This window comes from Notothenia coriiceps, unplaced genomic scaffold (assembly GCF_000735185.1).
Source record: "Notothenia coriiceps isolate Sejong01 unplaced genomic scaffold, NC01 NC01_scaffold00010302, whole genome shotgun sequence".
Taxonomy (NCBI): Eukaryota; Metazoa; Chordata; class Actinopteri; order Perciformes; family Nototheniidae; genus Notothenia; species Notothenia coriiceps.
This window is the reverse complement of record NW_011343003.1, coordinates 3,628-31,602: the sequence shown is the minus strand read 5'-3', so window position 1 is coordinate 31,602 and position 27,975 is coordinate 3,628. Positions and strand designations below refer to the sequence as shown.

The window sequence follows — 27,975 nt, the reverse complement described above, 5'->3', positions numbered from 1 at the left end:
TTTGTCATTCTGACTGAAGGAGAAGGGAATCAAACCGTGTATCTTACAATTTGTGGACACTCTTCCTCATGAGCCTGATCAATGAGAACATGAAAAACATAGTGCTTGCTAAAGGTTCAAAAGGAAATGTGTGGATGATACCTCACAAGTTCTTTTAACAATTGCTTTTTAATTGTTTAATACTCTGCTGCGATTTCTTTAGACGTATCCTTGATTTCAGTCTCATTTCTCTCTCTGTACAGTTGCGCAGCTCCTTCAACAAAGCCTTTAGTAAGAAGGGCTCCAAGCAGTCAGGGCCATACGCTGACATTGAGGAAATTTCCACCCCAGAATCCTCTGCACCTTCCTCCCCCAAAGTGCACTATGGTGGAGACAAAACCTCATTGTCCATGAAATCCTCAGCCTCTGCATCATCGTCAGGGTAAACCTCTGTCTTTAAACTACAAAGTACATCGCAACAGAAACAAATTCTAATTGTATTATAGCATTTCAATATAATAAATGTTATTCCAAGCTGTCAGTGTAATGATCCTTGCCACCTTCACATGTCTCTAATGTTGTCATATTTGATCTGAATATCTCCAGACTCTGTGAGGAAGGCGAGGAAGGCGAGGAGGGCGAAGAGTGCGATGAGGGCGATGAAAAGGTTGTAACAGGACTGCGCACAGAGCTGTGGGAAAAGGAGCGCAAACTGACAGACATCCGGCTGGAGGCTCTGAGCTCGGCCCATCAGCTGGAGCAGCTGCAGGACGCCATGAGCAGCATGCAGGTACGTGTGTCATATGTTGCTTTTGATATTTCATGGAAAATGTCCTCACTATAACATTTGTTTTGTTGAGTTTCAGAGGTGATTAGGATGTCAAACTTTGAATTTCTTTGCAACTATCTGGAAAGGATCTCATATATAACGTGTTATATTTTGTTAACTGTCAAGTCTAACTGCATTATTTAATATTTTAATGAATTGGTGTTGTATTGGTTATTATTAAAGATCTTTTAAGCATGCAATCAAAAAAATCTCCTCTACAGTTGTTTGATGTCAATTGGAACTTTTTTTTAAATGACTGTAATGATGGGTGGTTCATATACCTGGGCTCTTTCCCTGTGCAGAGGACATGGATTTTAATCCAGCCTGTGACCATGTGCCGCGTGTCAACCCCATCTGTCTCCCCCTTTCAACCCTTGTCACTTCTATAAAGGCTCTGATGGCCCGAAGAAATATTCAATTTCCTTTTATTTTAATGACTGTAACTCTTGTAATTGTGTCTGTAGTCGACAGTGGAGAACCTGAAGGCCGAGAACGACCATCTGAAGACAGGCAGTCTGTCCCCCTGTCCGTCTCCGGGCCCCTCCAGCTCCGTCTCCCAGTCCTCAGGTCTCACTGCTCTGGGAAGTTCATCACCTCGGCAGTCCGTAGCCATGCACATGCCCAAAAGCTACAGCAGAGGGCTGAGTGAGGGGGGCAGCTCAGGTACAGCATGTTGACAATGTCAGAATGGTGTCACCAGTTTTGTAAACAAGTAGGCATGTGAATAATCTGCTGATTCTACAGTGTGAACGGCTAATACGTATGAATGAAAGGGTTGGACTGTCGTTCTAAGGCCACTTTTAATTAAGGATTGTGTTATAATTAATGCGCAAATGTGGGTTATGTTGACCTTCTTATTTTGACTCCCTGGCCCGTCAATCATCTCATTTATGTATTTTATATGTGCACCTCCTACAATTGACAAAACCTATTTATTATCTAGGCTTTGGTTCAGTTCAGGGTATACAAATGCATTGCCAATTGATATTATGTCTAGAAGATAAGCTCCCCTTCTCTTATTTTGAATGTCAGATGACCATTTAAAATCTTCACCCCTCGCTTTCAAATATGTTTTCTCCTGTTAGCAATGTGTTTAAGGCCACACTCTTTGCGACCTTTTTTTATCAGGACACTTCATTTGGCTCAGTACTTATTTACTCAAACAAACGTTGTGCTTACATCTTGATGGGTCATGCATTAATGTGAGTTCATGCTATGTAAACTTTCTTTCTTCTTCTGTTTCTGCCCTCTGCAGACCTTTACTCTGCAGATACCCTCAGTCTCTCCTCACAGAGGGATGATCACCGTGTTAGGGTGGTGATATGTGTTGCAGATTTACGCGTCTTCAAAGATGTAAGTTTGTTGTGTGTCATCTTACTTTTTCCATAATAAAAGTACAAAGTAAACATCTGAACTATATTGCACTTCAGAACTCCCTAAGATACTTCCCATCGGCGGCGTAAGAAGTACTCAGAACTTAATTTAGATAAAAGTGACATTGCTACACTGAAGCAATACTTCATGCACTAAAACTCTTACTTTGGTAAAACTACAAGTATGTAAAGTAAAAGTTCTCATTAATGGCCCAGTTCAGAATCCTGTATTACTGTATTCATATTTGAAGCATACATGTTGCAGCTGGTAAAGACTTATAGCTCAATTCAAATACATAAATGCATACTTAAATAGTTTTTGTAGAAATGCTACTTGGTCATCATTTTTATTTGCAAAGTAACTGGCAACTAAAGCTGTGAAACTTCTATAGTGAAGTAAAAACTACAATATTTGTCAATAAGTAGAAAGTAGTAGAAAGTGTAAATACTTAAATAAATGTACTTCACTGCTTTTCATGATGTAGGATACTCAGAATCCAAGTAGCTATACCACATTTTAGAAAATACTCTAATACAATCAATTCCCGCAAGTACCAAAGTATTAGCTTCTGAATATACTTTAATTATGAAAACTAAATCTTCTCATTATTCAGAGTGACCCATTTCAGAATATTGTGTTGGATAAATCATTTGTGTAAACTTGAATATTGCAGAAGAGTTGATAATTATTCATAATATTGCACGTAAAAGCAGGAGGTTAAGCAGCAGGATTTCTTCGTCGGGACGGTCCGGGTGAACGGCCGGATGGACTGGCCCATGCTGGACTCGGCTGTCAGCCAGGCCTTCAAGGTGAGACCCTTCCTCTGAAGACAAATGTGAGCAGGGACTGAATGTACAGTTTGCATCCAGCAAAACTCAGCTGTCACATTACATTTGGAATGTGTTTACTACAGACACTAACCGTTGGGAAACTATGTTGCAGAAATAGCAAATAGAAACACGTTGTACTTCTTGATTTATGAAGAGGCAAAAACTTCACCATCGAGAAGTAACAGAAGTGTGTCAGCTCTGAAACACATGCAGCGCTGTCTGTCTGCACACAATGAATTCTATTAAGATGAATTAAATCAGTTCACATCTTCTGCTTTGTTTTACTTCTAGGTGTACATTGCCAAGGTGGACCCCAATTCTAGTGTGGGCCTCTCTACAGACTCAATCTACAGTTACAGCATGGGCCACATTAAGAGAGTGCTGGGAGGAGAAGTTCCAGAAACGCAGCCCTCTCGCTGCATGTCCCGAGGCCCCAGCAGCATCACAGTGGCCCTGAAAGGTCTGTACACATGTCAATTACAATATCATTTGAGATTTACTTTCTCAGATTTGCAAGAAAATAACCTATAAAATAACATCTCCTAACACAAAGTTGATTTCAGCAAAACATTAACAAGTTTAACCAACAGTAAAGGCTCAAAGACATTATTCTGATCAATCCTAACAAAGTTTTAGACTTTTTAACCACTATTCAATCAGAATTTGGACTGATGAGATAAACTTCCATTTCTCAAGTACTCAAATGTTGTTTTTCAGCAGTAGAGCATTTTGGAGTCAGTCCAGCTTCTATTTTCAAAGCAATCTCTTCGATTCAGAAACCACTACATTTTGGATTAAAAGCTTCTGTCTACAGCAATACGATACGTTGAGGAATACATAATCAGGTTTCTTAGCATTAGCTATGCTGTGAAGTGTTAATCTGTTGATCTCAACAGTCAAATCCTAGTCTCGACAAAGTGCAGATCCTCATGCCTGTCTGTTTATTACACTAAATTTAAACCTGTCTCTCTTTATTGCCATTTGATCCTGATCCAATTATGCTTACTTTAAATAAACAACTCTCATTTACATCCCACGTGCATTCAGTTACCTGGAACTCTGAACTGTCCTCATCATCGACCAAAACATAAACCCACACGACCCCATGGCATCGGAGGAACTCATTGTGCTTCCCAGTTTTATACTGTGTCATTTTCAGCCATAACTATATGTTTAAACTAATGTAAGGACCTGCTGTAATACATTTAACCCACAGACACCGATTTTAAAATCATAGTGTATCTTCTGACATTAATTTTCAAAAAGTGTTTGCTCACCAGCCTCAATGTTCGACAATAAGTAAAGTCAGCGTAATCAATAAGTTGTTTCCTTGATAATGAAATGTAATCAGACATAATGCTTTCCACAAATTCCATCATAGAGACCAGGCGTCCTGACACTGTAAGCCCTTCTTTTTCTTCAGCTGACACAAACAGTTGACCACTCATTGTCAGAAGTTGAATCCAGAGCTGACTTTGAGCATGTTTGCTCTTAAGGCAGATTGAAAACTAAAAAATCTACAACCTTCACAACTCTAAATCATTATCCTGCACCCCTAGTCGCAACAAGGCTCCACCATTTTCTCGCTTGCGTTGCACAGCCCCGTTTAATTGTTAAATAAACATTGTGATGGTTATATACTTTATAATCCTATAACAGCCGTGTTTTGCTTTTGGATTTGCACATATGTGAAGCCAATCAGTTATTCTAAACCCATGCTGTGATCAAGGAGGTTCGGGTTTGATCTTCAACCCTTCCGCACCTTCTGGGTGCGGGAATGTAAAGAGCAAAGTGCTACAGCGGCCCAGACAGGGCTGAGAGAAACCTGATCCCAGTGCAGCCAGGCCCAGCTGGTCAGCCAGTCTCAGACACATGGGCCCCAGAGATGTGGAGGCGGAGAATAAGACTGCTGCGGGCTGGTGGGAGGGGGGAGACTCCCTACACTTGATGCAAAGTTATTTTCAGAGCCAAATACTTAGGCTTAATGTTCCTTATGAAGGACATGCAAGGTGAAATGAATCTTTTTAACATATTCTTTCCCAAGCTTGTAGAAGACTCTTCAACCTATCTAAGTTCTCCCACACTTCGCCGCTCCTCCGCTCCCTTCACACGGCCCAAAGTGCTTTCATTCAGGACAGGATAAAACCATTCTCTCCAGCACATTAACTTTACTCTTCTTTGGCCAATGGGCTCCCTTCAACAGAAAGATCTCCATTGATATCAGGACAGCAACAAGTCTGCTCATCTTCAATCACAAACAAAAAAAACACCAGTTTTGACTGCATTATTACCAATAACCAGACAGAAAAGGCGTGGTAATTCAAGTATTTAGGTCAATTGAGACTAATGCAGCAGCACTTGGCATGGTTTGGCTTATTTAAAGCAGATGCACTTGCAAAATTCTTGCTGTTTGTATTTGAATGGTTTATTACAGTTATGTAAGTTGCTTTGGATGAAAGAGTCAGCTAAAGCTAATACAATGTCAGCCTGTTTGTATCAAACTACAGGTTACCGACATTTCTCATTTCTAATGGGTAATTGGCAGATATTGATCACATAGTTAATTAACACTTTTCCTCACATTGTTCAGGTTTGAAGGAGAAGTGTGTGGACAGCCTTGTTTTCGAAACCCTCATTCCCAAACCCATGATGCAACACTACATCAGTCTGCTGCTCAAACACCGCCGCCTCATCCTCTCTGGGCCGAGCGGGACGGGTAAGAGCTACCTGGCCTCCCGGCTGGCTGAGTACCTGGTGGACCGCAGCGCCCGCGAGGTCACCGACGGCATTGTGATGACCTTCAACATGCACCGCCAGTCCTGCAAGGTGACAGAGAGTGACGGCCCATACCAATCTGTTCAACTCTGTGTTATTTGGCGTGCCATGTCAAAAGCTTCCTTTCTTCTTTCTCTTTCTCCTCAGGATCTGCAGCTTTATCTTTCCAACCTGGCCAATCAAATCGATCGGGAAAGCAGCGTGTCAGAAATACCGCTGGTCGTTATTCTGGATGATATTCATGCACCTGGTTCACTCAGCGAACTTGTAAACGGGGCTCTCACCTGCAAATATCACAAATGGTGCGCTCCACTTACTCAGACTGAAAGTAGCCACAAGATTATTTATGTGATCACTTATTGTAACATTCTTCCTGTTTTTTAGTCCTTACATTATTGGAACAAGCAACCAGCCGGTGAAGATGATACCGAACAATGGCCTCCATCTCAGCTTCAGGTTGGTTGAAGGAACGGTTGAAGATTTAGTTTCTGTTTTGTCTTTGTTTTAATTTCTGAATTGATCCTGATTACACTGAAGTTAGATCTGAAGCTCACCCTGGAGTCAACATGTCAATACAATAAAAATGACGTCCTAATTTCTGATTACATGTGTTTATATGTGATCTGGTACAGTTGTATCTTGCTCAGTGTCTACTGTCTTATGGTTGAGACTATGACACCATGAATACTTATTTTACTAGAGACTAGTAAAATAAGTCTAGACTAAGACTTTAATTTGAAAATCAAAGCGTCTTTTTAACCTACTACTGAAAATATATTAAAATAAATAAAAGCCTCTTCTACCTTAACAAACAGAAACAGATCCTGAATCTGTATATATAAATACAGTTATAGGATTTGTCTGTGAAACTTTCAAAGTAACAGCATTGTGTTCAATCTAACTGATTATAAGATATTGCAATATAAAAACAGTTTTATACATTTGGTTGATTCATAATGCTGCATTGATGAAGCAAGAGGAGAAAGCCACGTGAAATTAAACCACCAAACTGTTTATGAATAATTGATTCTGATGTTGCTGGTTACATTGCATTACATTAAATGTTACTTATCTTAAGTAAACATTAAATCAGGTGAACTCATCAAAATATTGTAACAAGACAATCCCTACAGGTTGGCCCTTTACTGTAAACTGAAGGATCTATGTTGATAAGTGGGATACTGCATAGATGATCTCATATGTGGCTAAAGAAGTAGACTATGGATGGACAGAGTTGTTGGTCTGTATTTTGACTTTTCCGTGACTTGTTTTGCATCTTAGGATGGTGACCTTCTCCAATAACGTGGAACCGGCCAATGGCTTCCTGGTGCGCTATCTGCACAGGAAGCTGATGGAGTCGGAGGATGAGAAGAACTTGACCAACGAGGACCTGATCAGGGTGTTGGACTGGGTGCCCAAACTGTGGTATCACCTGCACGCCTTCCTGGAGAAGCACAGCACGTCCGACTTCCTTATCGGTATGACATTCACTCTTATCAGGACAGGGCAGGGCTGAAAGGAGCTGCATTTCAATTTTGGAGGGAAGTGTTTTTGTATAAATTATGTAGAATAGTTAGTCTAATAGTGTTCTTCTTGCTCTTCCCGTGTCTCCTCAGGCCCCTGCTTCTTCCTGTCGTGTCCTGTCACGGTTGATGAGTTTCGATCGTGGTTCATTGACCTTTGGAACCACTCTATTATTCCTTACCTGCAAGAGGGGGCGAAGGACGGCATCAAGGTGAGCAACCACAGATCCAGAAAACGGTCTTGGGCACGCATCAGATTCTTCTCTACGAATTGCTGATGGCTCCCCTTTCATAGGAAATGTTGCGCTCTAATTATACCGTCATGGTATGTTGTGACGCTGCAGGTCCACGGGCAGAAGGCGGTATGGGAGGACCCGGTGGAGTGGGTGAGGGGCACGCTGCCTTGGCCGTCTGCCCAGCAGGACCAGGCCAAGCTGTTCCACTTGCCCCCCCCCAGCATCGGCTCCAGCAGCCCCGGGCAGCCCTGCGAGGAGAGGCCTCACAAGGAGACTCCACCCAGCTCCATGGAATCTGATCCACTGGTGAGAGAGCAACTCCTTTCTGTCCGATTTGAAGGGCTTTGTGGGCTGTACCAAATAATACTTAGCTCCCAAGCTTTATTGATATTGAATTCCAAACCAACATTTAAAAACTGCGCTTCTTTTTAAAACTTTGATTCTGTTCACACTCTGTATTTCTGCACACATGCTGATAAAGATTAGAATACACTGATGTTATTAGAATAGTTGTATTTGTTCAACCTACTGTCATATGAATTGGTGTTGAGCCTTGAAAATAATATTTTCCATGGGGTCAAAAACTGTTCCATCTCTGGCTTGCCGCACATTAAGGGAGGAAGAAAATGTAATTTACTACATCTAATCTAATGGGATTAATCATTTTTTTCAGATAGAAGGTTTTGTTTGTTAATTTGTTTTGTATTTTAGTGTTATAACAAAGAAACGACAAATCTTCCATGGATAAACCTCAATTATAACTCGAAATGTAAAAATGGAGACAATGGTACAGCCCTGCATCAACACCACTGCAATGAATCCTTAAGTATTACTGATTTCTTCACCCTCTCTTTTTTGTTATAGATGGCAATGCTTTTGAAACTTCAAGAGGCCGCCAATTACATTGAGTCCCCAGACAAAGAAGACCCTAGTCTGCCTAAACTTTGAACACAAAGTTTTCACTCAGCACTTCAAATGTACAGGTTTTTTTGTTGTTGTGTCCACTGTGATGCAGTGCACGTTCAGGAACAAACAATCCCACAGAAAAATCATTCCCACAGTAGGTTGAAAGTATAACTGCAAAATTCCAAATCCTTTTATTACATACAGTATTTTCAAACGACTGTTCATACGTATTGAATGAAACACTATATAGTATTCCTTTAGTGTATAGTTGACTGGATGACATTCACTTTAGTACCAACACATTAGCACTCATTACCCTTAGGTGCTAATAGATCACTAATTGTCTCAGTGTTTAGAGTTCAGGTGATTTCTGCAACAGCATACATGCATCATGGGATGTGTGGTGTTTGTCAACAGGAGATATCCTCAATCATGGTGACTCATTTTGGAAAAGAGTATGACAGCATGACAGATGCTACTATTTATTGCACAGTTATTTGGTACATATCTACTGTATGTGTCTTTGAAGGCCAAAATCGTATACATATGCAATGTTAACTTAGCAACCAGAGCAGGTGAATCGGTTAAAATGCCTTAACAACAAAGACGTCACCTCAATTTCAGCAGAGGATACCGGTGCTTTTATAAGATATCATCCCAGCTAAAAAGGTCAGGAATCAGTTATTTCCTCAACTTCATCCTTTTTTAGACATTATAGGATCAATTATTAGTATACTTTTTTCACGTAGTTTAACATCCTCTTTATCAGTTAAATGGCTTTAACTTTTTTTTTATATATATTTGCTGTCATACTCTTTTTTGCTTAAAAAAAACCTATTTATTAGTGATGTGAGTTTTGTCGCTGCGCAGTACCATACTATATTTTTCAAGCACTTAATTTAGCTTTATGAAGTGTCACCAATGTTGCCATGTATATCAGGTATTAGATACTTATTACACAGGGATAACACAACACACACTCTTTGATTAAGCAGATTAAACTATTTGAATCTAAACCAGATTTATTTTATAGGAAAGAGTACATTTGTTTCAAATCTTTTCCCCCATATTCAGAGTAGCTAGTGTATATATGATGTAAATACAATCAGGCTACATCACAGCTATTTCATCTATATTAGTTGGTGCAAATATCTTATATACTGAACCAAATACTGTTCTTTAATCATGCTTCTCGACTGCCATGGTAGTGGTTTAAGTTCAACTCTGAATGTAGAGAAAACACGTATACAAATTGAACATCATCAATCATCTTTTAGGTGCTTTTAAAAGAAGCCTTATCACAAAGCTCCACTGCAACACCATGTCTGAGTAGAGTGACTTTAAAGCTACCTAGGCCCATTTTCAGATTTAATGTCATTATCATCATTAAGTTATGGTGCTCTTGAACAACGTCCCAAATTGCTTTAGTGTTGAATAAAGATCACATAGACTTTTCAGGGTAGGTTAAACAAGTGTTGTGTGTCCTACAGTAGAACTTTCAAACACTTAGGTCATGTGAAAAAGACCTTGAAGATAATTTGGATATGTTGAAGACATTAAGTAGAGATAGGCAAGTCATGTGTGACATTGTATGGTACATCCATGTTGGTGTCAAAGTGAAACTGGAGAGTAGTTGTTCCAAGGCCAAAAGGAAAAGATTTTAACACTTTTTAAGGTACTTTGTGTAGATTGTGTATGTAAAAGATAAGCCCTAATGGAGTAATGGCAGACAGTAGTTGTGCAAGTGTTGTCAAAACATTTCACCTGTTCATTTCAGGTGCTCAGACTTAACTTCACATGTACATAAATCCTGTAAATGAATGTCAGACCACTTTTATGACAGCTCAATAAGAAAGTTAAACGTTTTAAATGCTATCTGAGCTGCTTTATTCTTGCACAGTTAGGCTGATAACAAAACTTCAAGCTAATCTGCACCTCTGATTGGTCTCAAAAGAAATGAATGAATTAAGGACAAGGAGCGAAAAGATGCCAAATGGACAGTGATCCTCAAACTGGTCACATGGGACTAATGTCAGTTACTGTAAATATTTCAGGTGTTAGACATAACCAGCCCTGGTCTGTTTCTGCAGGTTCCTAAAGCCATCAGCTCGAGCTTCTCATCTCATTCACTTGTTGTTGTGCCTGTTGCTCTGTAGTAGCTGTTAATTGTGTTCGCTTACTAGTGTATCAGGACTATGCAGCAACTTCAGGTCTGTCTTTGAGTTTTCATTTGGACCAAATTGCAACACAGGACAAAAGTGAAAGCTTGTATTAAGCAGGAGCCTTAAAGAGAGGACGATGGTTTGGCGTTGCATTGAAAACAGGGTAGATGTACGTAGGTAAAGAAATTAAGCAGTTTGGAAGCTGTGATGTGTGTTTTGTCCTTGATGAATGGCAACAAAAGTGTCATAACTGGACTTATAAATGGTCAAATGACGATAAACAATTTAACAAAAAGGTTTAAAAATCGAATGATGAGACTGAAATCAGCACTTCACTGTTTGAATAGTTAATTTTATGTAGAATCAGATCAGAAGGCCAATACAGGTTGCTGAATAGTCATATTTTTGCAAAAGCTTGTTGTGGACTAAGATGAAAAAAAAAAAATGTATGCAGTATCTAATGTCAATGACGTGGAAATGTCAAGGGTTCCTAAGTGTTGTAAATGCATGTAAACTTGCTGTGTGATGAGAAAAAAAAGTTAACAATAATGTAGGCTATTGTTTAGGAAATTCATGCTAGATAATGTTTTCCTTTGTAATACTCAAAATATTTGATATTTCTTTCCTTCTTTTTCTAAAGAATCCTTTGTAAAACTTAATTTCTCTATTTTGTACAGGGCATCATTGTAAAGATTGTAAATAGGGCAGCATTCTGGATGCGGCAACAATCATTGAGGAGGGGGAACAAACAAAAAATCATCCTTGAGAAAAAATGTTTATTTCTTCAGAGTGGGTCCAAAACATGAATAAGGCATGTTTCTGAAGGCTTTCATCCACCTATCACTGGTCGTTGGAGTCAATAAAATACATGTTATATTTACCTGTTGCTTCCTGTGTGTCAGTTTGACAGTATTAACTTGGTAATGGGAGATATACAAATAATATTGTATTTACTTTAGAGATGATGAAGGCACTATACTGTACGATTGTTATAAAAGTAAAAAAAAAAACAATACATTTTTTAATATTTGTATAATATAACTAATTTGTTTTTAGTAATCATAAGCATTATACCAGATACATCATGATTATAAATGCCACGGAAAAGCACGATGCAATTCAGTAATTCATGTTTGAGTGATCCGTATATTTCTTTAATTGTGTTTATGTTTTCGTATATGTTTCCTTTTAAGTAGGCCAACAGTTAGCTCAGCACAGTGAGCGTTAATGAGAGAGACAAACAGTCAGGGGGGTCTGACTCACACTCAGTATCTGTTACATGTAATTCATAGTGGGCGGGGCTTCGACCTGCCGGGTCCTTTATAAGCCCGCCACCTTTGCACAAATGTCGGCATTGGATCCAGTTTGGAGGACTTAACGGAGTTGGGAATTAGCCGCAAACGCCACAATGCCGTCCAAGCCTGCCCCCATCAAGAAGGCGGCGAAGCCAGCCAAGAAGGAGGAGGCGGCGGAGCCCGCTGCCGCCGAGGCCGCCCCGGCAGAAGCAGCACCAGCCGAAGCCGCCCCGGCCCCCGCTGAGGGTGAGGCTGCACCTGCTGAGGCCGCCGCTGAGGAGCCCAAACCCCCCACCCCTCCACCGGCAGAAGGTAATGCACCGAGCGAAGCGCGTGAGCCATGACTTACAATTAATACATTCAATTACTATTTACCTTTACAGTGGATAAAACTCTGCACTAGTTGTTTAAAGTTTCAAATAAAGCCAAGGTATTCGGTTCACCTCACGGTAAGCACGCAGTTATCTTTGAGCACACGCGTTTGTGCTCAGTAAGTGTAAAGTTCTATCATGGCAGGGTAAGGAGTCGTAGCCATCGACATTAAAGGGAAAAGCATGGTTAACTGCATAATCCGCCTGCTTCACATCACTTTTTCTCAAGTTACTGAAAATCGTACGATTTTTGCGCTCAAGGTGCGCTTTGCTCTACTTTTGCAAAACCAATGTCAACTTGTATTAACTTGGGAGTTTGTTGCCAATGTGCGGTGATATACCTCAGTGAAAGCTCCATCTTGATGCCAAACAAACATACATACATTCCAAATTAAAGAAAAGAGTGGTCAAGGTGGAGGCACTGGTTGCTGTGCTCCCTTTCCAGAACTGATGTATAATGCATATTATCAACACCTCACATTAAAGAAAAGTGACTACTGTTTCTCAAATGTAACCTCTAATATGTGCTGCTCTCACCCATGAGCTCCTGTTGCTGCTGATCAACCAGCCTCTGATGGTAACCACCAACAATCTCTGCTTGTTTTAACTCCTTTTTATTTTCATAGATATAACCTCTTTCATAACATTTTGAAAATGTCCTTTCATATTTTCAAAACGTTATATGTCTACTGATATCCTCTAACCCCTAATATCAGCTGCTCCGCCCGCTGCAGAAGAACCAGCCGCTGCCCCCGCTGAGGCCCCTGCTGATTGTAAAATCAGTGAATTAACACAGATGTTATAAAGGTGTTACAACTTGAATCTCCAGCAGGAAAATCTAACTGTACTAATATTGAATACTTGTTTATTCTAACCTTTAATACCAGCTGCTGCTTGCACTTTAGGAAACGGCCCTTGCTGATAGAAAATCAGTGTATTAACAAATATAATGCATTATTATGAAATGTAAACCCCTTGTGGTAAAGCTAAGTTCAATAATGTCTAATTCTAATATCTCCTAACCTCTAATATCAGCTGCTCCGCCCGCTGCATAAGAACTGCCCGCAGCCCCCGCTGAGGCCCCTGCTGAGGGTAAAATCAGTGAATTAACACAGATCTTATAAAAGTATTCAAACTTGAATCTCTAGGAGTAAAATCTAACTGTACTTATATTGAATGTTTATGAATTCTAACCTCTAATACCAGCTGCTGCTTCCGCTTTAGGAAACAGCCCTTGCTGATAGAAAATCAGTGTATTAACAACTATAATGCATATTTATAAAAAGCTAACTTCACTAATGTCTAATGCTAATATCTGCTAACCTCTGCAACACCTGCTACAGAAGAACCAGCCGCCGCTGAGTGTAAAAGTTTATTAACACATATCTTAAATAAGTATTAAAAGTTTAACCTAACTTCACTAATAACTAATGCACCTCTAACCTTTAATAACCTTTAATAACTTTAATAAAGCACCAGCAGCTGCTGTGGCCCCTGCTGATGGTAAAGCACACTATATAAGATCAGTGTATTAACGCAGATCTTATATGTATTAAGCCATGAAGCTCCTACAGTAGCGGTGAAGTACACTAATATCTAACACCGATATCTTCTAACGTTTGATATCAACCGCTGCGCCCGCCGCAGAAGAAGCTCCAGCTGCTGCCGCCGAGGCCCCGGTTGAGGGTAAAAGCAGTTTAATAACACAGATATAGGTATTTAACCTTGAACCTCCAACAATGAAACTAATAACTAATGCTCCTCTAACCTGTACTATCAGCTATTGCACCCGCTACAGACGAAGCAGCAGCCGCCCCTCAGGCCCCCGCCGATGGTAAAGAAAAGAGTGAAACAGCCGACATCTTTTATATAAGTTTATGAATCCTGATCTGTCCCCCTCCAACAGTAAAGCTAACTTCACTAATATCTAATACTGATATCCTCTAACCTCTAATATTAGCTGGCGCGCCCGCTGCAGAGGCAGCCGCCGCCCCTGCTGAGGCCCTTGCTGATGGTAAAAAAAAAGACATGAGGCACAACAAACATCTTGAGTTACGTTAAGGCTAACCGCACTAACTGACTTCTTTACGACACTCTGATGCACAGACACATTATCATCTGTTACAACATGTCCCATCTGCTTAATGCTCTCAGTATTAATATCTAACATTTAATAATAGCTGCTGCCGCTCCTGCCGCAGAAGAAGGTGCTCCCGCTGCTGACGCCGAGGCACCTGCTGAGGGTAAAACAGAACATGTTCCTACTCACTCCTCACTAAGAGAAAAAGCTTCTTTCTCTATTTGTTTGCTAGCATTGTAAAGCAGAGAACTACGAGTAACATAACTGGACTTTATTTAATGCTGAAGCTGAGTTCTGCTTATTACATGCTGCCAATAATAATGCAAATGCCTATCTAATATTAGCTGAAGCTGCTGAAGCGCCTGCAGAAGAGGTTAGACCCGAAACACCTCCCCCTCCTCCAGGTAAATATCTATACAGAAAAGAGACTCGGTATGGTTCCACTTCAATCACATCTTCTTTGTTTATCACAGTGTGAAAGTCAATAACTGAATGAGCCCCTCTTATGGATCTCAACTTCGATTTGTGAATGATTTTATGCATATCTGCAAATGTCAGTTGAATAATTGACTGTTTTTTGGTTTGCAGAGCCCACAAGCATCCCTCTGGATCTGTTTATTGAGGACAAGAATGACACTACAGTCACTATCATGTGGAGCCAGCCCGAGGTGATCGGAAACTCTGGCCTGGACGGATACACCATTGAAGTCTGCAAGGACGGAAGTAAGTCATGCTTTTGACTGAATAGTGACATGTGCCCAAAAGGGGTCGGATTATTAATACCCTGTGACAAAAGTGTCAGTCAGCTGACCTTTTAAATCCTGCAGAAAGCTTTTATATGCACAGCTAATTTATTTATTCCTTACAATCATTATCCTACAAATATCTACCATTACATCTATACTATTTCAGTCCTTTTTAAACACACATTGAGGAACATGTTAAATTGCTGTTTTAACGGGCCAGCCGTATCGGTTGCAGCTGTCACAGAAGTATCAGTCGCAGAGTTACATCTCGAGCTTCCTAACTTCTCCATACAAGGAAGGAGGCATGTCAGGAGCTGCTGAGGCTCCTGTTTTTAGACTTACAGCACTAGGCTCATATCAGCAGCCCTTCAATGCAAGCTTGATTTAGCTGTGCACTCTGTTTACACAGAGAACACTAATTTCATGTCTAATAATATAAGACCATTTGTGTCGAGCACAATCCCTCTATCAATTACAAAGCTGCCTGCAGTTCAAACAATCCGCACACTTTCTGATAACAGTGTAATTCCCATAATAAGGAGATATACAGCAGCTCTGTAAGTGTGTGCTTGTTTTGTGTTATCTTTAATTCAGCTGAGGACTGGAAAGCTGTCAATGAGGATCTGCAGAAGTCCTGCCGCTACATTATCAAGAACCAGACCACCGGGGACCGTCTGAAGATCCGTGTGGTGGCCCTGAACGCCGGCGGCCGCAGCCCCTCCCTCTCCCTCCCAGAGGCCGTGCTGGTGAAGGAGGTCGCTGGTAAGAAGTGTTCACAAAGACATCTCAAAATGTGGTGCTAACAGAGTGTATGTTTCAGTGCAAACAATGACTTCTTACTCTGTTATTGACCTCTTTATGACCAAAAGCATGTCCTACGTTAAAGTGTCACATCAGAACAGATTTATCATATCAAAAAATAAGCTTAAAGACATTTTTTTTTAAAAATAAAAATACTTTACTTGCAATATAAACACTTTAAAAGTAGTTTTTAGGCCATTTCTCTATGAATTTCTTTCAAATGTTACTCTCAAGATGTTTGCCTCATGCACGTCATCAGTCTGGATCCTAACTTCTACACACTATCGAATCACAAACAGTTCTATTTTTGAAGTCCAATAAACGGGTATTCAAAATGTTAATGGGGTTATTACATTAAGAGACATGATCATTTCCATGTAATCTTATGGGATTAATCTTTCTTTCTCACGCTGCATAGTCTATTACTTCTGTAGAGTTAAATGCATAAAACACAAACTATTTGACCCAGGTCTGCTCTGAACTTAACAGCATTTTATCAGGGGGGGAGGGGCTGTAAAGTGCAGTAGTCAAACTGAAGCAGCTCAGCTATGTGTTCTCTCAGCTGTGCGTGTCTTGCTGGTACATACCTGCAGGGTTAACGGAATAAAACTGTGGCCTTCTCTCACGTTTCCTCTTTGACTAGACACAGTGATCCTACTAACCATAACTACTTACTTGTAAATAGAGAGGTTTTACTAAAGCCCTACACTTCAAAGTGTTAATTATAGATGTTATATCTAAAATGATTTGTGGTCAAAATGATGATGGGACCCAGGGGGCTTTAAAAAGACGAGCTGCCTTAGTTTGGCCCACTCCCAAATCATCCTTATGGGTAATGTAGAGCCGAGCAGGGAGGGACAGAAACATGATCCCGCCGGACTGGCAATATTTCAAACGTCCATGTTCACTGGGGGGCCACCACGTATTGCAACCACTCGTGAAAGGTTTCTGACAAAATTACCTCAAAGCTTTGTAAAAGAATAGCTGGGATGTCGCTGCTTATTAACACAGATGTTTGTGTAACAAGGGCTTTGCATTGCATTGTGATCCCTGTTAGGGCTCTGATGGAATGTCAGGCTGCACCGCCAGATCTGACAAGTGATCTGAGACGCGAGCAGGTGGGGGGGATGCTAAATTCCAGTGGGTGGTTCACTTGGAGCTCACTTCTCAGGTGACACCCAAATCTCATGACACCTCCAGAGATTCAATGTTTATTTTAACAACATGCCACGGTCTTTACAGGGAGAATGTTCATTAAGGTTAAGCCTCTCTTAATGAAGTGATAAGACTCCTAATATGCCGTATACTACATGCTCTAATATGCATCAACATTTTAGCTTCACATCACTCTCTTTTACTTTTTTAAACCAAATCATTTATGATCCAGGATATGTTCACACATCAGTAGCTTTCCTGCTTAATTATTTTCTGATTTTAATGAATTCTCATATGAGTAACTGAAGTACCCGGTGGTGCGTCATGAGGCGAGGTGTGCTTTCTTTATTTAGAGTCTGGACAATTGTTGCTATGCTGGACTCAGCAGGTGGTGCTTCTCACCAAATCACTTTTACAAATGAGTCAGGGGGGGCTTTGGTATCATTTCAAGTGTCACTCTGGCTAACTATCCTCTTGATTTTCATTTTATGAAGATTTAATGGGCTTAATACAGGATGATACATAGAGATGAGCCACCAGGGTAGATCACATCTTTGATATTATCTTACATCTTTATATTTGAAATTATTTTAATTCCCAACCTGAAGATTTACACCTCTTACATTTCAATGTACTTTGTTAGATCAACTTTTTGGTAATTCTACATGTTATCTTGCATATAGGACAACACATTACACCAGTGTCGCGGACCCATTCCGAGTGGGTCACAGATGTGTGAGTGAAGAAAAATAAAAAAGTCAAACTTTTATTTTGAAGGACCGAGTTTCTAACACTGTGCATGCAGTATGCGTTGGACTGGAAGTATCGGAGACCATAACCGGTTTTGAAAACTTCTGTCACGTAGTGATCATCTTCTCAATAAAACATCTTTGCTGATTTTTTTTCGAGTCTTCTGGCCTTTGATCAGAATCAAGATTGTTGCCGGAAGTCCTTTATACATCCATCAGTACAACTTCAGATAAAAATGAACACATAAGGAAATATGACCCCCGGTTTGATGATTGACAGGTCACAGAACAATGGGGGCTATCTACCCTACCCACAATTCACACAGACAAGTTCAGATGTCAGAACAAAGTGAAAAACAAATAATGGCATTAAATATTATTAATATGTCGGGTAATGATATATGTATGTATAATATGTCAAAGTAATACATTTATTTATTTTCTTCTCAAAGTGTACCAGAATGCGTAGTTTATATGTTAGTATTCCTAAAAATCTCCTGGGGGACAAACACCCCAGACCCCCCTTCTGGGGTGGGGTTTTCAGCATGTGTGCCTTTTTATGTTATACAGTTCAGCTTTGATTCCATCATCTCATTAAAATTTATTTAAAAGCATTCTTTACTTCTGTGAAGGGATATAAGGGATATATGCACTGTACTTCACTTTCATTAATATTGTATGCTGAAAAGCGTATATATATTACAGCATGATTTTTTGTTGAATAGATTTGAGTGGTTCAGATTTTGGGTCGCGATTTATTGTCAAAGGAAAAAGTGGGTCCGGAGGCCTGACCAGTTGAGAACCACTGCATTACACTAAACTGAGAAGGAAAAAACAACTGAAGAATAGTGAATACAAAAAAAAAGAATTAAGGCATTTAAAAATAATAGAGTATTTATTTTGTTAATTTTTGCAATATAAACCAACATGAAAATAACTCGAGTACGCTTAACGTATAAAAAGCACAAAATAAAGCACATAAGGATACAAACATACACATACACAAAAGTGAACTATTCCGCTGTCCATCACTCCTGTCCTCAACATTATGTGCAGCTTCTCCTTTTATTGACCTTCATATAATCTATTCTTACTTGTCTTCTATTTTGTGTCGCACCTTTAAATTATCATGCGAATAAAAAATGACAGGTTTGCATCACCCTGTGGACAGATACAGAGCTTAAGAGATAAAGAACTTTAAAAAAGGGTTACTTTTACAACCAGTGAAAGCACAGAGACACACTGATGGCACCAGTGAAAAGTCCCTGGCTAAAACAGGCTTAGATCGGCTCAGTAGGTTTATTGATTTCTTTAAGGTGTGTGGGTCACAAAAGAAAATAAGTCCTTTTGGTTCACTCCAGAAATCTCTCAACAGATCCTAACGCTCATTGTGTCTTTTTGAACGGATCCTCCAGTGATACTATAATAACTATTCATTGTTTTTCTTTGTAGATCGTCCCAAGGTCCGCCTGCCGCGCTACCTCAGGCAGAGATACGTCGCTCAAGTTGGAGAGAAGATCAACCTGACCATCCCCTTCTCGGTAAGCTGAAGATCAGTGCGCTTTTCCTTTAAATGCGTCGTGAATAAAACTAAAGCAGTTCTCCTAATTTTATTCTTTTTTAATGTATTTATTAGATTTTGAATTGAAGTTGTAGTGGTTTTCAAAGGGCTGCAGCCTGGGCTTCTTGTTTAAAGATGCTATAGATACTTTGTCTCTTTATTGCAAACCTAATCTACCTACGGGTACAGATGACTGACCTGAACCTTTGTGATTTTGAACCAGGGCAAACCCAAACCCGTGGTCTCCTGGACGAAGGACGGGCTGCCCCTGGACACCAAGAGGGTGATGATCCGCAGCACGGAGAGGGACAGCATCCTGTTCATCCGCGTGTCCGAGAGGGACGACTCCGGTGTGTACGAGATTTGTGTGAAGGTGGACGACTTCGAGGACAAGGCTCAGCTCATCCTGCAGATTGTTGGTGAGCAAATATCATAATACATCATAACTGCTGCTACTTCAATTAATAATAATAATGACCTCTTTAATTGACTTATAAACAACTTAAAAATGATGAATTCTGCCTATATTGCAATCATTTCATTACTTCTTTTAACAGAGTAACACATTCTAATTATAATATTGGTTTTAAAGCATTATACAAATATTTTACTAAAATGCAACTATTATTTGTAAAACAATAAATGAAGGCAAGTGGCAAGCAGTTATAAGGCTTTGTTATAAGTAATTCAAAAATGCTTCACAATTTGTTATTATTATTAAAATGATTTTAAGTGCTTATGAATATCAGTGCTTTAAGCAAATTATAACGGATAAGTCTGTTTTTAGAGCATTTTCCACGTGTTTACCAATCAGTTTTAGTTTGTGAGATTAAATATAAAAAACGTGCTTTTTGGCTGTTCCCAGAGCTGCCAGGTCCCCCCGCCAGTGTGAAGGTTGCAGATACCTGGGGCTTCAATGTTGCTCTGGAATGGACCGCACCCACAGACAAAGGAAACACAGACATCACAGGCTACACCGTCCAGAAGTCTGACAAAAAGACCGGAGTACGTTCACTTTTCTCTTTTACTGGCAGTGTGTGTGCAAGGTCATTATAAAGTGGTGATTATTGATAGTGAATGCTTCCTCTTGCTGTGTCCACAGGACTGGTTCACTGTCGTGGATCATTACCATAGACTGAATGCCACCATCTCTGACCTCATCATGGGCAACACCTACAAGTTCAGAGTGTATTCTGAAAACAAGTGTGGAATTAGCGAGGAGGCTACAGTTGCGAAGGAGGAATCCTCAATCGTGAAGATTGGTAAGTTCCTCTTTCATTGTTCATGGAATTCACCCATCCCAACTGTTGAGGAGTTGTGTGTTCAGTTTGGTTGGCCTGATTTGTATTAAACTTGATGATGTGGTGTGGCATAGGCCAGGGAAAAACCTCATTTTGTAGAGGGTCTAAATTAAAGGCAGATACACAAATTACTATTCACTTTCATTGACATTTCCAATAGGGGACTTTCAGTTATCATGTCATTGATACTACCCTAGCCTTCCAATTTAGTTTTTGACCGTTTTAGGACCACTTATGCTGCATTAACATGCTTCATCTGATAGCTAGTAGGCTTTTAACTCAGCCAAATAGTTTCAGATGTGGGCACATTTTTTAAATATTGTTTTAGGTTGGATCAGAAAATATTGGAAATGATTGATTTTGTGTTCTTTAAAGTGAATACAACGATTAATCGATTATCAAACAAGATTCCAGTTTTTTGTGTGTCAATTCTCTAATACATGAATCAAATCATTGTTGCTTGGTTCCTATGCACATTTGATTGATAATAACAGAATTTAACAATATATCTATAATTGACAGGGATGTAATTCTACAGACTTATCGCACACTATTGCAATTATGCTACCGACGTTTTAAAAAAAAAATACCAATGGGGGGGGGGGGGAAGACGCTTGGATATTTCTCAGAACTGTTACCTGAGATGAGCATGTTTAAAAATGGCAGACCTTGTGTATTTAATGCTTCATGTCTGTTTCTCCTCCTTCCCTCCAGGTATTGACTACAAACCTCCAGAGTACAAGGAGCGCGACTTCACCGAGCCGCCCAAGTTCACCACGGCTCTGAACGACAGAGCCACCACCGTCGGCTACAGCACCAAGCTGCTGTGCTCCGTCAGGGGGGTGCCAAGGGTACGTTCACAGTAACACTCTTTATGACCACTATCAACCTACAGTTACACAACAATAGCACCAGCATTTAGCCGTTGAACTCTGCTGATCAACTTATTTAATGAAACGTCCTTATTACAAATGTTATATTTGAAATTGAAAAAACTGATATTGTTCTCTATATACTACCTCTGCTTGCTTTGTTTGTCTTAAAAATTCCCAAGACGTGGCTTATGAATTCAATGTTACCAAATCAATTTGGCAAATATAAATGAAGTGGGCTTAGGCTTTCTGTAATTAATTATATTATATGGAGGGATTAATAGAAAACAAATGACTGCCTGGATACCTGGTGGTCTAAAAACGTTATAATGTGTGATTTATCCCAGCTGTGACTTCAAACTTCTGAACAATCTTGAACTCACTGTTTCCTTCACACCCACGGTGCCACTTGTCAGCAGCTGAAAAACCATTATGTAGGTGGTGAGTGGGCGTATTGAGATTTTCCCTCACTCATTCATCCTTCGCTGTCAGTGTGCTGGAGTGGAGAATGTGTGGGATCCTGGCCTTGTTAGCCTTTCTGTCTGAGCCTCTCGCTTCCTGTTTGGGCTCCTAATCCCACCTGCTCAACAACAACATGGTAGCATAGATGAGTCTTGATGAGAAGGCTAGAATAGGTATTGCTCCTGAAGCAGGAGAAGAGTATGATCAGCAGCAGGAGAAGGGGGGGAGTGTGTGACAGGTCAGCAGGGTCACATGTCAACATTCCCTCATGGGGCCCCAGGCGGTCGTCAGCATGTCAGTGCCATTAAAACTCCCAAACTGGGTGTGTGCTGTGTGTCCACTTCAATCAAAATGCTTTTTTCCAGCCATGTAGCACAACTATAATTAGAAACGACATGACTGCTTGTTCATTTGTGAACTGAAGCAATGATAACACATTTTGCTCACATAAGTCTGTTTTTTTTTCTACAGCCCAAGGTTATTTGGATGAAGAACCAGATGATTATTGGAGAAGACCCCAAGTATAGGCAGATCTGCGTCCAGGGTATCTGTTCTCTGGAGATCCGTAAGCCTGGTAACTATGACGGTGGCGTGTACACCTGCAAAGCCAAGAACACTCACGGAGAGGCCATTGTCAGCTGCAAGCTGGAGGTCAAACGTAAGTCAACATCAGAAAAACATACATCAACATTTTTTAACCAATAATGGATGCAAAAATAAATGTTTTCAGTTGAAGCATTTGCTTTACCAGTATTTGTATTAACATTTAATGTCTTTTTTTAACAGAGATCCCGGTTCCAGATGCAGAGAAGCAATAAGTAAACATTCACATTCTCACAGGTTAGAAATCATCAAATCAAAGGGCCAACCTTTAAAATATACATGATAATAAACTCTTATTGTATTATATGTTTCTACTAAAGTTATATTATGTTCAGTTGCACAGCATGAATATTTGTGAAATCCTTTGAAGGCCATAACAGCCCAAGAACATTAAACTGCTTTGGTTAGGTTGATCTATATGAGTCTTGAGGTGACATCTGCTCTCACCGCGACTTACCCTCCATACATGGAGGGCACTAAACTTGGAAAAGGTTGCTCCTGCCACTTAAAGAGTCCTAGAGGTAGCTCCCATAAATTCAATCTGTAAGGGCTCCTCGTGTACTCAGCGAGTTTGCTCACTGTAGTCACATTTCCTCGACTCAGCAGCAGCAGCAGCAGTTAAGAAAGTGAGATACAGCAGTTTATCTGCAGGTTACTCCCTCTACACCAACAGTTTAAACATTTTTGGACCTTTATTCTGTGTATTGTTGTAGTTGTATACTATCCAAGATAAAACAATTGCTGGATAAAGCTATTTTTAAAAGTGATTAAAACATAAAAAAATACATTTACTTCTATTTTGTAAGTGATTCTGATTCTCTGCTGTCTATGTATGTTACAGTGTTGACTCCTTTTTAACACCTGTTGTTGTTATTTGTTCATCTGTTGCACACCCAATTAGGAGCAGAAGGAATGAGGCCTTTGCAGCATAAGGTGTGTGACACTTTTAGCCTTTCTAGAACTGTCATGAACAATGTCTTGCCCCTTAAAACTACAGTTCATTTATGGAAATACGCTGAAATACAAATCAAGCAATACATATGCACCAAGTAATCAACAGTTGATTTGAACAATTTATTTTACAGGAAGGGGCTGGATTCCTGGAAGAACATGTATATATGGCCGGTGACCACACTATTGAAGGGTTGTTGCCTGTGACCTCTTGCCGAGTGTTACCCTGTGTTATGATGAACAATTGTGTCACTTTATGCCTTCATCGTTCTCTACATTATTAAGTCCACATCCATGTCCACAGTCTGCTTTCCCCCCAACGATACTGTCTACGGTAACTACTGTAAATGATCTTCTTGTCAGTCTAACTAGGTGTACAACAACTACATTTAACATCTACGTGTTTATATCAATAAATAATTTTATTTCTGGTTTTGTTTTTTTTCAATAAAGTGTGTTCTTTAAATAGAAATCTCCATGAAAAGGGTAACAATACAACTTGATATTGTGCTTAACATAACAGTAATTATTCTAAATACCATACTGTATGAATAGTTTTAATAATAAATGAATGAAATGCTTTAAAAGAAATTACAATCTTGCATTTAATTTATATAAATGTTATTATTATTGTAGTTTTGGTTTATATTGATTTAAATTAGCTAAAGCTGAAGTTCAAGAATTTGATAACACTTTATAATATGTAATTTCTGATATATTCCCTATTCATCCTAAAATTCCTTAGAAAGAATTATGTCATTTGGCACCAAACTAGAAGACATCCATGTATCCATTGAACATGCAAAATCACATGCACACAATACAATATTTATAACGAGTACATCCTCCAATAATAAGTGAATAATAAACTGATATTTACTTGGGTTTAAAGTAAACTCCTCTTGAAGTTAGTAGAGTTGCAAATAAATACTTTCATAGTTTACTTTTATATAAAATGCATTAAACACTGCTTCTGACAGGCAGCTCTAGAGCAGAAAGCTACTGTATCTCAAAATTGAGTACATCCCTAAAGTAACAGTCAGTTTCCTGCTGAACATGAGTAGCCCCTTTGGCAGCACCCAGGTTTAGAGACAGCTCTCTATTAAATTGGCTCGTACTGACCCATGAGTGCATCACAGTATGCCAGGACTTCCATAATATTCATACCAGTCTATAATCCTGATCTTGTAGCTATTTGGCCGTGGAGTTACTGGCATAGTGATGCAGGGCAGGAGGCCAGAGATATCCAGGTTAAAGAAACACAGGTTCACACATAGGCTGACAAAATTAGCCTTCATCTCGCTATGGTTAATTGAGGAACGACCGGTAAAATGTGCTTTTATGTTCCCTTAGAAAAACATAAAGATATATTTAGAAATCACAAAGGAAAATGGGGAAGAAATTGAATATCAGTGTTTTATCAGAAAACAAAGTGTCCCTCCCTCACACGACCATGTTTAGATTTTGGTTGCAGAAATCAAGTTTTTCAGGAGTACACCCCTAGATGTTCTGTGGAGAAAGCATAGACTGTATATATAAAGAGAAAGCTAGGGTGAGCTGCATGGTGAGTGACCCAGCTTTACAGTCCATTTGAGTGTGGCGCCCTCTAGTGTTACATCTGAACAATGACATCTACAGGCCTTGTGTTAATGGGAAGATTGAAAGAGCAGTTTTGTTAAAAATACATTAATAAGATTCTACCTCTACAAAACAAGAAAAGGAGGATCAACATGGTTAACTTTCCATTTGATTTACGATCTTTTGACACAATATCTCTGCCATTGTAAGCCTTAAACTTGCCCAATTTGTGTCATTCTGCTTTAACCTGTGGGCTAGGAGCCATAATGGGTCTCAGCCCTAGTTATGGTGCTCCCTGGATGCTGACTTGCTGCAATAGGGTCATGGAGCAAGAGACTCTGTCTAATTTAGGTCCTGCACTGAGAAAGTTTCAAACCTCTAATGACAACCATCATTTATTTTACTGAAATATAATGTAGGAAACGTAATGCTTTTTATTCAAGAAATATACAGCATTTGTTTTGAATTGTATACATGTATTACAGTTGCCTTGACTTTGATTTTCTTCTTCTTTGGTTTTCATTAATTCGGTTTCTTTTTTATTTATTTTTGTTTTTGGAGTTGTATTTGAGCAGATATATGAAATATGCAAGTGCCCGCAATGTTTATTTGTTGCTGGGTTTGTCCACCACAGTTCCAGACTAAAGTATTCGATGAATTACGCAGATGTTCATGGACTTAGCGAACTTGGTTTTTGGCTAGCAAGCTAACAGCTAGTACACTGATTGTCATAAAATCCTATACACTTACATTGATCATTTTCCCCGCAGGATATCATCTGAATCGTCATCCATTGTATGCAGCCAATACGTATGTTTATGAAAAAAATATGATTTCCCCATCCGCTGTAGTTTACTTTGTGTTTAGTGCTAATTAGCAATTAAGGCTATCCTGTCAACACACTTGTTTTTCAGAGGAGATTTTTGCACAGCAAACTATCTCAGATTCATGCTTTGCGTCTTGGGAAAAGTAGATCTGTCACAATACACTTGTTGATCTTCTTTTTGTCTACAAGGCACAGATAAATATTGGTCCTGTCTTATTCTGTTAATTTTTGAGGGATATGATAATTGTGCCACACTGATCACACATAGTGGTTGGAGTAGTTTATAATCTATTTAAGATTGTGATAATTCTACTAACACTACTGACAAAGGTCCAGAAGGCAGAAACGTTATGTTAGACAATTTGTGATGCTAAGCAAGAGCAGCCATTAGCATGTTAGCATCCCCAGAGCAGCTAGTATTTCTTTATTACTGTCATTTGTTATGTTAACTATTTTGTTTACATTTTATAATTGAAACTCATTAGTCTTCCTGGTTCACCTTTATGAAAGTTGCTTCAGGCTCGCATATTATCTTCTCTATCCTGAATTATCTGTGTTTTTGTGTCATTTATTGCTATTAAGTCCAGCACAAGGCAATCTCAAAATATCCTCTGGCTGAATTGGATCCCACCAAAACTTTTCTATCACCACTCCCCCCTTGAGCGGGAAGCTAATGAGCACAGCGGGATGGAACGTTCATGAAGAGGCAGGATGCTTCAGTGATGCAGCATCTCTGACTCATGTGGTGGTCTAATCGTTGGTAATGCACTGAGCACAGCCTGCCTGTGTTATGTCAAGGGTAACGCAATGAAATGCTGTGTCCTTCTTGAAGGGAGTCTGGCTGCTATTTGCTGCAGAGATTTTGGCAACATTCCCGGAAGGTTTAATAAGTGTAATGGTGAAACTGGCACTCTCCCTGCTGCCCTGTCATTGCTTTTCATTAACAAATGTTGCGCTGCTAAATCAGCTGCAGGACACTTTTCATTTGCTTGGGCTTGTGCAGTAAAGGTTGTGTGAGGATGTGATACTGTTATGCAAAGTTTAAGGAATTGTTTTCACATTTTGAGATGATTATATGTTACTCTATAGCTGAGGTAAACAGTGATTCCCACAAACCAGCCACATACCGTATGGATTTCCCCGGAGAAACCTGCAGTGTGATGCGGCTCTCCCCATCTGTCCAGTGACTCGGGTAGTCTATTGATTTCAGATGCAGAATGAGACCTCATTAAGTCTGTTTAATTAAATGAAAGCACTGAGTTGTTAAATTGGAAGGGATTTAAAACAAGGGAACTAATAAATGTTCCATCAAGTATGTTAGATAACATATTTTTTTCTAAAAGGTCACCTGGCATGAAGAAATCCTAAAATAAATGGTAAAAAAACATCTAAATGTCTAGTTATTGAAGTGAATTTTGTGGGACCAGTTATCTGAATTTTAATTAGGTGCCATTATTTGATACTTTTATGTATGAGCCAATACCTGAAAACGTATATTCTCATCAGTTTTAGCTGCAGTCTACTTTGTGTTAAGTGCTATTTAGCAAAAACAAGAGAAAAAATGCTCCAACAAGTATGTTAAGTTAAATCATTTTTCTTTAAAAGTATCATCTAACATGCTCAAATCCTGAAAGAAATATAAAAAAACATGTAAAATGTAAATGTATTGAACTGAATTGTGTGTCTACAGGCAGCATTAACACCCAGTGCGAGTCCTGACTTTCTTTAATTAGACAAGTCTGTTATGTGCCGTCATCCTTAATGAGGCAGTAGCAGTGATCTGTCAATCCTGTGGCTCATCCCACCTTCTGCTCTTTTAAATTATTCACTAGTTACATGATGGATGCCTGTAAACAAGGAAGGGTGGAACTAGTTGCCTTCTTTATGCTGCTAAGTCTGCTGGAGCTCTACAGCAACTGCTGCTGGCGAGAAAAATACAGAAAAAAACAACTTCCCATCTGTGGTCTGCCTGCCTCTTTACTGCAGCAAAACCAGCCCGAGCAGACCGGC

General features: G+C 39.6%; 2 protein-coding genes across 5 annotated transcripts; both read left to right on the top strand.

Moving 5' to 3' along the window:
* Window positions 1-242: 242 nt before the first annotated feature.
* LOC104945939 (neuron navigator 1-like) lies at window positions 243-11,494 on the top strand (the record flags this gene model as incomplete). The annotated part of the gene is made up of 13 exons (XM_010771675.1): window positions 243-421; window positions 586-769; window positions 1,273-1,471; window positions 2,064-2,161; window positions 2,896-2,991; window positions 3,304-3,472; window positions 5,603-5,838; window positions 5,935-6,089; window positions 6,172-6,243; window positions 7,069-7,265; window positions 7,404-7,522; window positions 7,655-7,852; window positions 8,411-11,494. Coding segments are annotated over 13 exons (1,986 nt in total), but the record flags the coding sequence as incomplete, so codon positions are not given.
* Window positions 11,495-11,966: 472 nt separating this feature from the next.
* On the top strand, window positions 11,967-23,997 carry mybphb (myosin binding protein Hb). 4 transcript variants are annotated; one of them, XM_010771674.1, is made up of 13 exons: window positions 11,967-12,221; window positions 14,705-14,764; window positions 14,949-15,083; window positions 15,701-15,868; window positions 19,264-19,352; window positions 19,596-19,791; window positions 20,238-20,377; window positions 20,475-20,634; window positions 21,388-21,524; window positions 22,479-22,665; window positions 22,794-22,825; window positions 23,512-23,543; window positions 23,696-23,997. In XM_010771674.1, exons 1-11 carry the CDS (start codon window positions 12,023-12,025, stop codon window positions 22,823-22,825), a joined length of 1,503 nt encoding a protein of 500 aa, XP_010769976.1. In that variant the 5' UTR covers window positions 11,967-12,022; the 3' UTR covers window positions 23,512-23,543; window positions 23,696-23,997. The 4 variants fall into 4 exon arrangements, 1 of the variants encoding a protein (XP_010769976.1); XR_798392.1 differs by having other exon boundaries at window positions 11,968-12,221; window positions 14,705-14,733; window positions 14,951-15,083; window positions 22,794-22,847; XR_798391.1 differs by having other exon boundaries at window positions 11,968-12,221; window positions 22,794-22,847.
* The last annotated feature ends 3,978 nt before the right edge of the window (window positions 23,998-27,975 follow it).

What these genes read in the sequence shown, in the direction of transcription:
- mybphb (XM_010771674.1), top strand. Translation starts at nt 12,023, where the DNA reads ATGCCGTCCAAGCCTGCCCCCATCAAGAAGGCGGCGAAGCCAGCCAAG. An exon ending in ACCTGACCATCCCCTTCTCG is followed by an intron (nt 19,353 to 19,595) that starts GTAAGCTGAAGA and finishes ATTTTGAACCAG; the next exon opens with GGCAAACCCAAACCCGTGGT. An exon ending in CTGCAAGCTGGAGGTCAAAC is followed by an intron (nt 22,666 to 22,793) that starts GTAAGTCAACAT and finishes TTTTTTTAACAG; the next exon opens with AGATCCCGGTTCCAGATGCA.